General features: G+C 44.0%; 1 protein-coding gene across 7 annotated transcripts in view; it reads left to right on the top strand.

Annotated features, from left to right (window-relative positions):
* Positions 1–14,678, top strand: part of pltp (phospholipid transfer protein) — a 147,996-nt gene that overhangs the window by 122,239 nt on the left and 11,079 nt on the right. For all 7 annotated transcript variants that reach the window (XR_013500281.1, XR_013500280.1, XM_078236324.1 and 4 more), the window contains exons 12-13: positions 4,277–4,344; positions 13,150–13,192. Coding sequence is in view for 5 of the 7 variants with exons in the window: in XM_078236324.1 (XP_078092450.1) it covers positions 4,277–4,344; positions 13,150–13,192 (111 nt within the window). In the remaining 2 variants the exon portion in view is untranslated. The remainder of the gene's footprint in view (positions 1–4,276; positions 4,345–13,149; positions 13,193–14,678) is intronic.

The following is a 14,678-nucleotide window of genomic DNA, read 5'->3' as shown; positions in this document are numbered from 1 at the left end:
AAATTTCTTTACCTTGCCCACTACATTTGGGTCTAAATCATTGATACAAACTACCAAAAAGCAACTATCAGTGTACTGAACCTGCAGAACCACCGCTAACAGCTTTATAATAACTGAAAAACCCATCAACCACTCCCCTTCACTTCCTGTCACTGAGCCATCTTTGGATTTAACTTGCCACTCTCCCTTAGACCCCCCCAAGGACTTCTACTTTTTTTGACCAGCCTAACAAAAACCTCTCTAAAATCCATTCAGAGTCAGAGAGTTTTACAGCACAGAATGAGGCCCTTCAGCCCATCATGTCTCTGCCGACCATCAAGCACCAATCTATTCTCATCCCATGTTCCAGCACTTGGTCCATAGCCTTGTATATGCTATGGTTTTTCAAGTGCTTATCTCATAGAGTCATAGAGGTTTACAGCATGGAAACAGGCCCTTCGGCCCAACTTGTCCATGCCGCCCTTATTTTTTTTTTAAACCCCTAAACTAATCCCAATTGCCCGCATTTGGCCCATATCCCTCTATACCCATCTTACCCATGTAACTATCTAAATACTTTTTAAAAGATAAAATTGTACCCGCCTCTACTACTACCTCTGGCAGCTTGTTCCAGACACTCACCACCCTCTGTGTGAAAAAATTGCCCCTCTGGACACTTTTGTATCTCTCCCCTCTCACCTTAAACCTATACCCTCTAGTTTTAGACTCCCCTACCTTTGGGAAAAGGTATTGACTATCTACCTTGTCTATCCCCCTCATTATTTTATAGACCTCTACAAGGTCACCCCTCAGCCTCCTGCGCTCCAGAGAAAAAAGTCCCAGTCTATTCAGTCTCTCTTTATAACTCAATCCATCAAGTCCCGGTAGCCCCCCCCCCCCCCCCACACTTTGGCTGAATATTCTGTACCTCGGAATATTGAGCTGCCAGTCCTGCCTCTCCCTCAAACATGTCTCTGTGATGTTAATAATAATAGCATACTTCCATGTGTTAATCAATGCTCTCAGTTCATCTGCCTTATCTGTAAGACTCCTTACATTAAAATAAAGTTAAAGTTTATTTATTAGTCACAAGTAGGCTTACATTAACGCTGAAATGAAGTTCTGTGAAAATCCCCTAGTCGCCACACTCCGGCACCGGGAGAATTTAGCATGGCCAATGCACCTAACCCGCACATCTTTCAGATTGTGGGAGGAAACCGGAGCACCCGGAGGAAATCCATGCAGACACGGGGAGAACGTGCAGACTCCGCACAGACAGTGACCCAAGCCAGGAATCAAACCTGGGTCCTTGGGGCTGTGAGGCAGCAGTGCTAACCACTAAGCCACCGTAATGCAATCCAGACTTGCCATATTTCCTTGTGCCTTAAGATGCCTATCTTCACTCTACCTTCCAAACTGACTTGGTTTTTCTTCTATATTTGGCTATGTATTATCCCTTGCTGTTCAACCACACTGTTACCCACCCCCACACCATATTAGTTTAAACAATCCCCTAACAGCACCAGCAAACCTCCCCACAAGGATGTTGGTCTGGCTCAGGTGCAACCTGTCCAACCTGTACAGGTCCCACCTTCCCCAGAAACGGATCCAGAGATCCAAGAAACGGAAGCCCTCCCTCCTGCACCATCTCCTCAGCCATGCAGTCACCTGCTCTATCCTCCTGCTCCTATACTGACTACCATGTGGCACTGGGAGTTAATCCAGAGATTACAACCTTTGAGGTCATTTTTTCAATCTGCAATCTAAATTCCTGTTGCAGGACCTCCTCCCTCTTTCTACCTATGTTGTTGATACCAGTGTGAACCCTGACCTCTGACTGTTCACCCTGCCCCTTCAGACTGTCCTGCAGCTGTTCCATGGAACCAGGGAGGCAACATAGCATCCTGGAATCATGTCTGTGACCACACAAATGCCTGTCTGTACCCCTCACTATCGAGTCTCCAATCACTATTGCTCTTCCACTCTTACTCCTCCTCCCCCGCCCCTCTTGTAGTTGAGCCACCCACAGTGCCATGAACTTGGCTCTGGCTGCACTCCCCAGAGGAACTATTCTTCTCATTGTTATCCAACACAGGAAAATGGTTCTTGAGTGAGATCTGAGGCTTTCCTTACTACCTGCCAGCCCCCCCCCCCCCCTTCTGACTGATGGTCACCCCCAATCCCTCTCTGACTGCACTTCCTTAAGCTGCGGGGTGACCATATCTAAAACTGTGCTATCAGCATTACTCTCAGCCTCTATAGTACATCCACCCCTCTCCCATAGCAATCTATTTGTCACCTCCTCAAACACTTCAATCAAGAAGTTCTTTCCATTAAAAAATCCACACTGACTGTTCTCGATTAGTCTATGCCTTTCAAAGTGAAATTTATGCTGTCCCTCAGAATTGACTCTAATAATTGCCCACAACTGAAGTTAACTGGCCTCTCATCACACAGATCATTCCTGCATTCCTTCCGCCCTTTTTAAATCCACACAACATTGACATAGCTGCAGTTATCTGACACACTTGTGTAAGCAGGGAGAATTGAAAGATGATGGTCAAAGCCTCCTCAAACTCCTCCCTTGCCTCTCTTAGAAACCTGGGATACATTTCATCTGGCCTTGGTGATTTTTTAAATTCATTTCCAGATGTGGGTATCACTGATATGGCCAGCATTTGTTAAGAGTTTTAACAACACCAGGTTAAAGTCCAACAGGTTTATTTGGTAGCAAATGCCATTAGCTTTCGGAGCGCTGCTCCTTCGTCAGATGGAGTGGATATCTGCTCTCAAACAGGGCATACAGAGACCTGTAGACCTAGCCTCTGTATGCCCTGTTTGAGAGCAGATATCCACTCCATCTGACGAAGGAGCAGCACTCCGAAAGCTAATGGCATTTGCCACCAAATAAACCTGTTGGACTTTAACCTGGTGTTGTTAAAACTCTTACTGTGTTCACCCCAGTCCAACGCCGGCATCTCCACATCAGCATTTGTTACCCACCCTTAATTGCCCTGGAACTAAGTGGTTTGTTAGGCCATCTCAGAGGGCAGCTAAGAGGCAACCACATTGCTGTGGTTCTGGAGTCACACGTAGGCCAGACTGGGTAAGGATGGCAGATTTCCTTCCCTGAAGGACATGAGTGAACCAGATGGGTTTTTTTTACAACAGTTGACAATGGTTTCATCTACTTTCAATGACATCAAAACCTTTATGACTTGCTCGCTTTATCCTATCTAATATCTCACTCTCTTCCTCCTTCACTAAATCATCATTATGGGCCTTTTACTTTTGTAAGGTTCATTAGGAACCATGCCCACACCCTCCACCTTCACATGTAGGTTATCTGACACTTTGCTTCATTACCCTCTTCCTCCCGACGTAGAATCATAGAACCTCTACAGTACAGAAGGAGGCCATTCGGCCCATTGAGTCTGTACCGACCACAATCCGACCTATGCACTATTCCCATAACCCACATTTACTCAACTAATCGCCCCTGACACAAGGGTCAATTTAGCATGGCCAGTCCACCTAACTTAGAAAGCACCTTTGGATTAGACAGTCTCCCAGTGTCCCGACAGTTTCCTGATGTCCCAATACTCTGTCAGTGTCCCAAAAAAAGTGTTAATATCTGTTCTGGACACAATTCCAAAGCCACTTCTGAAGGGGACTTAATAATATAAATCCCATTTCTCACAGCTCAATGTAACAATCCTGCTCCAGATCCCAGACTCCCTGCTAAGATTATTGAGCTGATCAGCTAGTCTATAAGACACTGCACTAGAATTGTCAGGAGGTGGTATCAGGAGATGAACACAACACCATTATATCTCATTTCTCTTCTGAGCTAAGCAACGTAATGGAACTGTTACTCTCTGTGTTAGAACAGAATCCCCTCAAAGAGAAAGATTGGGCCACTCCAGCACACACTGTATTCTAAACAATAACTGAAACATGTGTTAGATATAGAGTATCCAATCCCACAGAAAGTCGAGAGGAACATGGAAAGTGCAGGGGTGAAATTAAAAAGGAAATTAGGAAAACAAAGAGAGGTAGTGAAAAAATATTGACACTCAAAATCAGGAGAAACCCAAAGATGTTTTATGAGGTCCAGAAGAGGAATGGAATCTGAGCACATTAAACTTTCATTCACTAACTTCATTGTGCAGTGTGCCGCTGTGTATAATACTCTGTGTTACCAAACCATGTTACAGCTTCCCTATCTTTATAAAACATTGCATCATCTCATCCCCTGAGTGACAATCTTGGGAGACATTTGGATTTATTGTTGCAGGAGTCAAGACTGAGTGCAAAGGTGTCTCTGAAGGGGAAGAAGCTTGCAATTAAACTAGATCTCAAAAGGTAAGATATTTGGTTCCTGCACTGTATGAGAAAAGTGAGACTTTATAGCCTCCCATGTATCTGAATATTCACTAGATTGCGCTGTATGGTGGTGGTTTGGACCTGGGGCTCCAGTCTACAGAATGTGCTGCTCGATAGTCCATTCTCAGGATGATGAGGCCCCTACAGTTTTGATCTTATTCTGACAGGTGACTCCAGACAACCAAACCGGTGACTGACAGGGTGAAACTGGCTGGAATAGAATCTCAGGAGCAAGCAGGCGCTGCCACCCACAAGATAAGGAATGAGGAGGGAGCCATGAGCCTCCAATTATTTTTGTCAACCTTGAGATGTGCTCTGTTCCTCCCAAACTCACACATACAATTTGACACGAACCTTTGTCGAGGGAGCTTCACAGCTCCTGAACCAGTCTGAGTGAATGTGACACCATTTCTGACTGTCCATATTAAAAGGAGTTTTTATGGGAGACCAGGCAGAAGGCTTTCAGAATGATGCTGTCTGCATCGCGGGAATGGGTGAAGAAGACAGTCCATTCCATACTGAGCCTTTAGTAATCACAGTAAGAAGTTTAACAACACCAGGTTAAAGTCCAACAGGTTTATTTGGTAGCAAAAGCCACACAAGCTTTCGGAGATCCAAGCCCCTTCTTCAGGTGAGTGGGAATTCTGTTCACAAACAGAGCATATAAAGACACACCAGTAACCACCAGGAATGAGGGGAATGAATGCAGAGTGAGGAAGGAATGCAGTGTAAAACGCCCATACCTGGGGCTCACTGCTGGCCAGAGGTGGCCTGATTTTGATCATTTATTAGCATCTGGAGCCATGATAGCTGCCAGCAGCAAAGTATTTACATGAGGCCCCATGGGCTGAGGCTCAGGCCTCCCAGTTTGGGTGTGCACTGTCTGTGCTCAACTGGTTATGTTCCCGAAAATGGACCAAAATGGAAAATACGGAATGTAAAGCAATACGATAGTGAGCAACTGTCCCAGAAACAACAACAACTTATATCGCACCTTTAATGGAGCATTCCACAGGAGCATCACAAAAGAAAGTATGACACCAAGACACATTAGGAGATATTGGGTCAGAAGACCAAAAGCTTGGTCAAAGAAGCAGAGGTTAAAGGCAGGGAGTGAGGTGGAGAGGTGCAGAGGAAACTGAAGACACAGCCACCAGCTAGGGGAATTTATAGAGTCATAGAGGTTTACAGCATGGAAACAGGCCCTTCAGCCCAACTTGACCATCCCGCCCTTTTTTTTAAACCCCTAAGCTAATCCCAATTGCCCGCATTTGGCCCATATCCCTCTATACCCATCGTACCCATGTAACTATCTAAATGCTTTTTAAAAGATACAATTGTACCCGCCTCTACTACTACCTCTAGCAGCTTGTTCCAGACACTCACCACCCATGTGTGAAAAAATTGCCCCTCTGGACACTTTTGTATCTCTCTCCTCTCACTTTAAACCTATGCCCTCTAGTTTTAGACTCCCCTACCTTTGGGAAAAGATATTGACTATCTACTTGATCTGTGCCCCTTATTATTTTATAGACCTCTATAAGGTCACCCCTCAGCCTCCTACGCTCCAGAGAAAAAAGTCCCAGTCTATTCAGCCTCTCCTTATAACTCAATCCATCAAGTCCCGGTAGCATCCTAGTAAATCTTTTCTGCACTCTTTCTAGTTTAATAATATCCTTTCTATAAAAGGGTGACCAGAATTGTATACAGTAATCCAAGTGTGTCTAACCAATGTCTTATACAATTTCAACAAGACGTCCCAACTCCTGTATTCAATGTTCTGACCGATAAAACCAAGCATGCTGAATGCCTTCTTCACCACTCTGTCCACCTGTGACTCCACTTTTAAGGAGCTATGAACATGTACCCCTAGATCTCTTTGTTCTGTAACTCTCCCCAACGCCCTACCATTAACTGAGTAAGTCTTGCCCTGGTTCAATCTACCAAAATGCATCACCTCGCATTTGTCTAAATTAAACTCCATCTGCCATTCGTCAGCCCACTGGCCCAGTTGATCAAGATCCCATTGCAATTGGAGATAACTTTCTTCACTGTCCACTATGCCACCAATCTTGGTGTCATCTGCAAACTACTTACTAATTTCACAGTAACTTCATTGCAGTGTTAATGTAAGCATTACTTGTGACTAATAAATAAACTTACTTAACAGCTGGGGAGTAATTATAATTGGAGATGCAAAAGAAGCCAGAATTAGAGGAGCACTGATACTTTAATGGGTTGTGGGGATGGAGGAGATGACAGAAATAGGGAGGGAGTGAGGTAGTGGAGGGATCTGTAGGTCTGCAAGTGCTGGGGTAATTGGGGAACGGGAATTCCTGCGAGTTAAGATACAGGCAGCAGACGTTACAATGATCCCTCGTTTACAGAGGATAGGATGTGGGAGAGCAGCCAGGAGTGCATTGGGATAGTCGAGTCTAACGATAACAAAGACATGGATGAGAGTGGCAGTATCAGGTGATCTGAGCCGGGGGTGAAGTCGGGTGCTGTAACCAAGGTGGAAATGGTCTGTCTTAGTGACAACTCAACTATGAGATCAGAAGTTCATCTCAGGGTCAGATGTGACACCCAGTTTGTGAACAGACTGACTTAATCTCAGTTAGAAGTCTCACAACACCAGGTTAAAGTCCAACAGGTTTATTTGGTAGCAAATACCATAAGCTTTCGCAGCACTGCTCCTTCGTCAGATGGAGTGGAAATGTGCACATTTTCATCTGACGAAGGAGCAGTGCTCCGAAAGCTTATGGTATTTGCTACCAAATAAACCTGTTGGACTTTAACCTGGTGTTGTGAGACTTCTTACTGTGTTCACCCCAGTCCAACGCCGGCATCTCCACATCATGACTTAATCTCAGTTGCCAGGGAGAGCGATGGATTTGGTAGTTAGGGTAGTTTGGAGCGGGAATCAAAGCCAAAGGCTTCAGTCTTCCTGATATTTAATTGGAGGAAATTTCTGCCCATCCAGTATTGGATATGGGAGAAGCAATTGATAATTTATAGACAGTGTGAAAGTGGAGAAAGCTGGTGGTGAGGTACTGCTGGGGGTTGTCAGTGTACACGTAAAACTAACACCGTGCCTTTGGGATGATGTCACCAAGGGCAGCATCTGGGTGAGAAATAGGAGTGGGACAAGGATTGATTCTTGGGAGAAACCAGAGGTAACGGTGTGGGTGCAGGAAGAGAAGCCATTGCCAGTGATTCTCTGGATAGGGTTAGATAGATTAGAATGGAACCAGGGAGAGCAGTCCCGCCCAGCTAGACGCTATTGGAGAGATATTGGAGGAGGATGGGGTGGAGTTGAGGGCAGTGGGAGGCATCTTATAGATTCAAGCATTTTCCCTATGACTGATGTTAAGCTAAAAAATCTGTAGTTCCCCATTCTCTCTCTCCTGCATTTCTGAAACAATAAGGTTACATTTGCCACCTTTCAATCTACAGGAACCATTTTGAAGTCTATAGAACGTTGGAAGGTGAACAGCAATGTATCCATTGAATCATAGAATCCCTATAGTGCAGAAGGAGGCCATTCGGCCCATTGAGTCTGCACCAACCACAATGCCACCCAGGCCCTAGCCCCATAACCCCATGCATTTACCCTAGCTAGTCCCCTTGACACTAAGGGGCAATTTAGCATGGCCAATCCACCTAACCTATACATCTGTGGACTGTGGGAGAAAACCAGAGCACCGAGAGAAAACCTACACAGACATAGGGAGAATGTGCAGACTCCACACAGACAGTGGCCCAAGCCGGGAATTGAACCTGGGTGCTGTGAGGCAGCAGTGCTAACCACTGTACCGCCCAATAACTCTACAGCTACCTCTTTCAACACTCTGGGAGGTAGATAATCAGATCCAGTGGATTTATGAATTTTCAGCCCCATTAATTTCTTTGGTGCTGCTTTTTCACTAATACTAATTTATTTCAGTTCTCATTGTCATTACCCTCATGGTTTTCTAGTTTTTCTGAGAGGGTTTTTTGTATCCGCCTCCATGAAGACAGATACAAAGGGCATGATCGTATCTTCTCACGCCATGATCCTACTGCAGCCAAATCTCCATTCACTGCAACAGGATGGGAGAATCCTGCTGGCATGAACGGTGGTAAGATTTCAGCCAAAGTATTAGTTTATTTTCTCTGCCATTTCCTTACTCCTCATTATAAATTCTCCTGATTCCGCATGTAACGGACACATTTGTCCTTGCTAATCTTTTCCTTTTCACATCCCGATAGATGCTTTTACAGTTTTTTAAGTTTCTCACTCGCTTGCTCTCACGTTCGACTTTGCCTTTCTTTATTCGTTTTTTGATCCTCCTTTGCTGAATTCTAAAAAGCTCCAAATGCCTACACATACACAGCTTTTCACAGCTTTCATGTCTTCAAGCTTTACATCATGTACTTCATTTTACTAAATGAACACACAACATTAACCCAATCCCTAATGAGCGATAAGTACTTTGTGCCTTGTGCAGAAAATAAGCCCAAGGTATTATATCATTATAATAATACAACACCCCTAGACTTACCACTCTGAGCAACTTTATAAGCCACTTCCTTTGATCCTATGCAATCTTTAACTTCTCTTGTCAGCCACAGTGTGATCATTTTTCCTGATGGGTTTTTGTGCCTGAAAGGAATGTATATTTGTTGTAAATCATGTATTTAAATCCTCAGATGTTAGCCATTGTCTGTCCAGTGTCCTATCTTTTAATGAAGTTCACCAATCTACCACAGCCAGTGGCACAGTGGTTAGTCCTGCTGCCTCACAGCGCCAGGGACCCGGGTTTGATTACTGACTTGAGTCACTGTCTGTGTGGAGTATGCACATTCTCCGTGTCTGCATGGGTTTCCTTTGGGTGCTCTGGTTTCCTTCCATAGTCCAAAAGATGTGCTGGTTAGGTACACTGGCCATGCTACATTCTCCTTCAGCGTACCCGAACAGGCACCGGAGTGTGGCGACTAGGGGATTTTCAACAGTAACTTCATTGCAGTGTTAATGTGGGCCTACTTGTGACACTAATAAATAAGCTAAACTAGTCAATTTTCCTCTTACACTTCTGTAGTTTCCTTTTGTTTAGATTTAAAACGTTAAGTTTTGGATTGAACTACATCACTTTAAATCTTAATGTAAGATTCCATTATATTATGGTCACTCTTTCCTAAAAGCTCCTTTACAAGAAGATTATTAATTAGCCTTTTCTCATTGCACAATATTAGATGCAATCTTAGCCGTTCTCTAACTGGTTTCACAATATGCTTTTCCAGAAAACCATCGCATATGCATTTCAGAAATTCATCCTCCACGGCATTAGTTCTAATTTGGTTAATTCAGTTTCTATGTAGATTGAAGTTCCCCATGGTTACTGTGTTGTCCTTGTTACATGCACCTCTAATTTCCTGATTTATACCGTGCCCTACATTACCATTAATGTATGGTGGCCTGTAAACAACTCCTATAATGTTTGCTGCCTCTTGCTGTTTCTTAGCTCCTTTCAACTAATTCCACAACTTGATCTTCTGATCCAAGATCCTCTCTCACTAATGTAATGATCTCATCCTTTTCCCTTTTTCCTGTCCTTCCTAAATGTCGAATGCCCTTGAACATTCAGTTCCCAGCCTTGGTCACCCTGCAACCACATCTCAATCATGGCAATGAGAGAATACCCGCTTATTTAAAGTTTAAAGTTAAGGTATTTTTTGTAAAGTTTGCATTCAGAGTTCTTTTCAATTTTGCCTTTTTAACATTTTTCTGTATTTTGATCCTATCTGATAGAATAGAATAGAATAGAACTTTATTGTCCATGTATAAGTGGAGGTGTATCTTTGACTTCTCCTCCAGTATAACATATAATCATTCAGTCACAGTGACTATTTCATGTATACCTCCATTCATACATTTGTGCATATATAACGTACATACCATACAAACATGACACGTTACACTCTGCCATTAACACACTTACTGCAATTCAGTAAATAAATAAGAACAGTGGGTTGAGTTTACATTATGTTATTAAGTGAGCTTATAGCACTGGGAGTCAAGGGGAAGCCAATGGTAATGATGATGAAATCTGGCAATGGATGCAATTATGTGTGATATTGACCTTTGTTTTCATTGCTTTCCAATTTTTCACTACAAGGGGAGGTGATGGCCTAGTGGTATTATCGCTAGAATATTAATCCAGAAACTCAGCTAGTGTTCTGGGGACCCGGTTCTAATCTCACCATGACAGATTTGAATTCAATAAAAAATATCTGGAATTAAAGTTTATTTATTAGTGTCACAAGTAGGCTTACACTAACACTTCGATTAAATTACTGTGAAAATCCCCTATCGCCACACTCCGGCACCTGTTTGGGTACACTGAAGGAGAATTTAGCATGTCTTTCGGATCGTGGGAGGAAACCGGAGCACCTGGAGGAAACCCACACAGACACGGGGAGAATGTGCAAACTCCACACAGACAGTGGCCCAAGCTGGGAATCGAACCCAGGTCCCTGGCGCTGTGAGGCAGTAGTGCTAACCACTGTGTCACTTTGCCACCCAGAATTACTCATGACCATGAAAACATTGTCGATTGTCGGAAAAACCCATCTGGTTCATTAATGTCCTTTAGGGAAGGAAATCTTACCTGGTCTGGCCTACATGTGACTCCAGGGCCACAGCAATATGGTTGACTCTCAAATGCCCTTGGGCACAAAGATGGGTAATAAATGCTGGACAGCCAGCGACCCCCATATCCCACGACTGAATAAAAAAATAACCTTTCTTCCTACATCACCAACTTTCTTTCTCTCCTATCTGAATTCCCTATCAGAGTCCTAGACTCCTGTTAATTCAGTTTAAAGCCTCCCCAAAAGCACTAGCTAACCTCCCCGCAAAGATATTTGCCTCGGTCCTGCTAAGGTGTAACTCGTTCTCCTTGCAAAGGCACACCTGTCCCAGAACCGGTGTCAATGCCTCAGAAATCTAAAGCTCTCCCTCCTACAACATCACTCCAGCCATGTGTTCAATTGTTGTATTCTCCTATTTCTGTATTCACTAGCACGTGGCACTGGGAATAATTTTGAGATTACTGCCTTTGAAGTCCTGCATTTTAACTTCTTTTCTAGCTTTCTAAAATCATATTTCAGGACCACGTCCCTCTTTCTACCAATGTCATTGGTACCGACATGGACCTGCACCCATAGAACCATAGAAAATTACAGCTCAGAAACAGGCCTTTTGGCCCTTCTTGTCTGTGCCGAACCATTTTATGCCGAGTCCCACTGACCTGCACTTGGACCATATCCATCCCCTGGATGTTCATGAGTAGGCTATTCAGCCTTTTGAGCCTGCTCCACCATTGATTATGATCATGATCAAAAGTCCAAAGATGTGCGAGTTAGGTTGATTGGCCATGCTAAAAAATTGTCCCTTAGTGTCCTGGGATGCGTAGATTAGAAGGATTAGCGGGTAAAATATGTAGGGATATGGGGGTAGGGCCTGGGTGGGATTGTGGTCGGTGCAGATTCGATGGGCCGAATGGCCTCTTTCTGTACTGTAGGATTTCTATGACCGATCATCCAATTGAGTAAACTGTTCTTGTTCCTTTGATTCCCTTTGCCCCAAGAGCTATATCTAACTCCTTCTTGAAAACAATGTCTTGGCCTCAACTGCTTTTTGTGGTAGTGAATTCCACAGGCTGACCACTCTCTGGGTGAAGAAATGTCTCCTCATTTCCATTCTAAATGGTCTACCCTGTATCCTCAGACCGTGACCCCTGGTTCTGGACACCCCCACCATCGGGAACATCCTTCCTGCATCTACCCTGTCTAGTCCTGGTTGAATTTTATTGGTTTCTATGAGCTCTCCTCTCATTCTTCTGAACTGCAACAAATATCATCCTAACCGACTCAATCTCTCCTCATAGGTCAGTCCCGCTATCCCAGGAATCAGCCTGGTAAACCTTCTCTGCACTCCCTCCATAGCAAGAACATTCCTCTCCTAAAAGATAGCACTGCAACAGCTCAGTTACATCTTTAACCCTGACACCAGGGACACAACATACCATAAACAGTCCAGATCCCACTCTGTGGTAATCTCGGTCCCAGTACGGATCCCATTCTGTGGTAATTTAGCCAAATGCCAGTTTCCTGTCACCAAAACCATTTATTGTGCAAAGGAAAAGGCCGTGCCTGCAGCTTAGAGTCAGGTAGTCTTCACCTCAGGATTTATGACCTTGGTCTGGGTAGTGTAACAGGTTAAAAAACCCCTGCTGACTGCTTCCCATTGGGCAAGCCTCCGCTCACTCAAAAAGGCAGCTTGTACTCCACAAAGCCCACTGGGAGATCTCTCGATGATCCCCCGTGGTCTTTGTGACCATCTTAACACCATTACCTCGTGGGACATCCTGCTCCATGTGTCCAAAGATCTGCAGATTGAGAATCAGCCGGTTCAGTCACCTGAATACCTCGTGGCAGAAACTCACAACCCAGAGTAGACATCATCCTTGAATTGAGAGGCAGCCAATAGCGATGATGTTGAAATCTGGCAACGGATGTGTTCATTTTGTGAGAACATGTTTGGGAATTGCACTGTAGTCACTGGGAGCTGCGACTTCAGACATCACACAGACTGAAACTTGGTTGCTCAGGAAGCACCAGCTCTGCGGGATGTGAAGTTCAAGACTGAGAGACAGGTGTCTCCAAGCAGACCATCTGCTCTAGGCATTACAGGCAGATTTATTTAAATAAATACTTTTTTCTCATTCTCTTTCCTCACAGATTCAGGATGTACTCATCAAAGTCCACTTTGGAGTCACTGGCAGTAAGTAAATAGGAAATACTTTATCAACAGTTAGTGAATTACAGAACCGCTCCCCCCCCCCCCACTCCCCCCCCCCCACTCCCCCCCCCCCACTCCCCACCCCCACCCCCCCGATGATCAATCCATTGAAATCAATGGAAATAACATTGTATGAAAATGTTTTCCAGAATCTTTTTGATCATTATATCCACAAGGGTAAAATCTAACATCATTATGGAAAATCTTTCACTTACATTAGAAAGTTTCTGTTTACTGTTGAAATGGAGAACGCTGGCTGCAAATGTAAAGAATAAAAGAAAATCAAGATTGACATTTTTAGTGTCTTTCACGTCCAGACATCTCAGGCACATCACATCTAATGAAGTAGTTTTGAAGAGTTGTTGTATGTGGGGAAATGCTGCAATCAATTTTGCAAATGACAAGTCTCTGAAAACAGCAATGTGCTAATTCCCAGATACATGTGACAATAATAAATCAAATCAAATCAGCTATTGGTGATGCTGGCTGGGATAAGTAACGGACAAGACAACTGGAGCTACCCTGTTCCTCTTGAAAATAGCAACAGGGGAACTTCTACATCCACCTGAACTGGTAGAAGGGGCCAATGTTTACCTTCTCAAACAGAAGATGGCACATCAGACAATGTCGTACTCCCTCAGTACTGCACTGAAGTGTCAGCCTAGATTTTGGGTTCAAGTCTCTCAAACCTTCTGACTCAAAGGCAAGGATACTACCCACTGAGCCGTGGCTGACAGCTGAGGATAAAAATGGAAATGATTATAAATTCTATGCTGTGGAAGGCTGATTTGATTTGATTTATTATTGTCACGTATTAATATACAGTGAAAAGTATTGTTTCTTGCACGCTATGTGTTCATCGGGGAAAAGGAAAGGAGAGAGTACAGAATGTAATGTTACAGTCAGAACTATGGTGTAGAGAAAGATCAACTTAGTGCGAGGTAGGTCCATTCAAAAGTCTGACGGCAGCAGGGAAGAACATGCTCTTGAATCGGTTGGTAAGTGACCTCAGACTTTTGTATCTTTTTCCCAACGGAAGGTGGTGGAAGAGAGTATGTCCGGGGTGTGTGGGGTCCTTAATTAATCTGGCTGCTTTTCTGAGGCAGCGGGAAGTGTAGACAGAGTCAATGGATGGGAGGTTGGTTTGCGTGATGGATTGGGCTATATTCACGACCTTTTGTAGTTTCTTGCGATCTTGGGCAGAGCAGGAGCCATACCAAGCTGTGATACGACCAGAAAGAATGCTTTCTATGGTGCACCTGTAAACGTTGATGAGAGTTGTAGCTGACATGCCAAATTTCTTAAAAGGCTGGGGTCATCATCTGCAATTGCACATATCGCAATGCGGCTATACATCTGTGAGGTAGGGGGAGCCACATAACAAAAAAGAAATCCAGGAAATAAATGATCTCAGACATCCTGTTAACCCAGTGTGAGATCCAGAAGCAGGTCTGTAAGATGATGAAGG

This window comes from Mustelus asterias, chromosome 20, assembly GCF_964213995.1.
Source record: "Mustelus asterias chromosome 20, sMusAst1.hap1.1, whole genome shotgun sequence".
Classification (NCBI taxonomy): Eukaryota; Metazoa; Chordata; class Chondrichthyes; order Carcharhiniformes; family Triakidae; genus Mustelus; species Mustelus asterias.
Note: the sequence above shows the minus strand (reverse complement) of the source record. Positions and strands in the feature narration are given on the sequence as shown.